Consider the following 1,542-nt stretch of genomic DNA (forward strand, 5'->3'; position numbering starts at 1 on the left):
GGATTGGGTCAGTTTTTTCAGTCATACATAAAAGTGTAATATTGAGGACCAAAGTATTCTATGTAAAACAATAGAGGAAAAAATGCTATTAGAGCAATAAATTGGGGACTTGCGCTGCTATTTTTTCCTCTATTCAAATTCAAGAAAGAAATTCAAAGTAGAGATATTTTTCTGCGTCCGTGTGTTTCGTTTTATGCCCATCTTTCGAATGGCAATTGTACAGCACCTACCAAAAAAAGCAAAGAAAATCAAGAGAGTTCTTTTAACGCGCTTAAAAACGAGTTCTGGACAAAAACACGCAGAGATTGCTCCATAAGTTGCGGGGAATAGCCAAATGTGGTCGGAATGAAGTTCAAATTCATCCGAAATGCAAATTCAACTCAAATTGAAATTGAAATTGAGATTGAGATTGAGATTGAGATTGAAATTGAAATTCATATTAAATTCACGCGTATTTCAGTTGTGTCTAAGCAGCGTAGAGGTTTAATGGAATACTTGCACCTATATAGAGAGAAAATAGTGACTTTTAGAGAAAGTAAAAATCACTTGGATAAACACTCCAGCGGAGATTTTGGTTTCAGCTTTGCTGTTATCTTCCCCGCTGTATAGGGACACTTCACCGCCAAATGTGGGATAAACTCTTGCTGACACGCTTCGACCCCTTTGAAAAAATTAGTCGGTAAAAGTGCTTTTTTTTTTTTTGTTCTTTTTTGAAATCTCAATGCTTAGTTTGATTATTTGTTAATCTACTTGTTTAGTTTTGTAAAGATCATATTTTTCTGAATCATTTTGGTTTTAGTGTTTTGAAGATTAGTTTCATCTGTGTTTTATGTTCGTTTTGGAATTGAGGGTGGGTTGAACTGAAAATTCCAGAATTTGAATTAAATGGGCTTATGGAGTGGTGAGTTTGAGTAGTTTTTGAGCAAATGGGTGGTGATACTGAGAAAGTTAATGGTGATTCTATACAAAGACTTCAAACCTCGGTTGGCATATCATCATCTTCTCTTGCTAAACAACAGCAATCTGTTCCAATAAATCAACTAGACATACCCCAGTTGAACGTTCTGCAATTTCGTGGTCAGATGCGACAATTCTCCCCTAATTTTGGTGTTGAGAGTAGCAGTAAGAGGGTCGGGATACCCCCTTCTCATCCGCCAATGCCCCGTAATTCGCCTTACTCGCAGATCCCAGTAACCGGTCACATGAATTCGCAACAGGGTCAGCAGAATTTTAGTCCTAGTCCAGGGCAGTCACACTCGCGATCTTTGTCACAACCTTCATTTTTCTCGCTCGATTCCTTGCCTCCCTTGAGCCCTTTGCCTTATCGGGAATCATTGTCCACTTCAATGGCGGACCAAGTGTCCGGTGATATTTCGATGGAGGAGAGGGATGCTAATTCACATTCGTTATTGCCTCCCCCACCTTTCACACGAGGAAGTGCATCAAGGGCAGTGGAGAGTGTGCTTCCACGTAAGGCACACAGAAGGTCCAATAGCGATATCCCATTTGGAATTTCTACATTGACACAACCTCAGTTGTCAT

The 1,542-nt window shown here is 39.5% G+C and overlaps 1 protein-coding gene across 1 annotated transcript in view; it reads left to right on the forward strand.

Annotated features, from left to right (window-relative positions):
* The first annotated feature begins 476 nt into the window (after window positions 1-476).
* LOC111394212 overlaps window positions 477-1,542 on the forward strand; it is a 7,952-nt gene continuing 6,886 nt past the window's right edge. Inside the window, exon 1 of the mRNA XM_023019975.1 lies at window positions 477-1,537. Coding sequence (XP_022875743.1) covers window positions 927-1,537 — 611 coding nt within the window. The 5' untranslated portion in view covers window positions 477-926. The remainder of the gene's footprint in view (window positions 1,538-1,542) is intronic.

This window comes from Olea europaea, chromosome 5 (assembly GCF_002742605.1).
Source record: "Olea europaea var. sylvestris chromosome 5, O_europaea_v1, whole genome shotgun sequence".
Lineage (NCBI taxonomy): Eukaryota > Viridiplantae > Streptophyta > Magnoliopsida > Lamiales > Oleaceae > Olea > Olea europaea.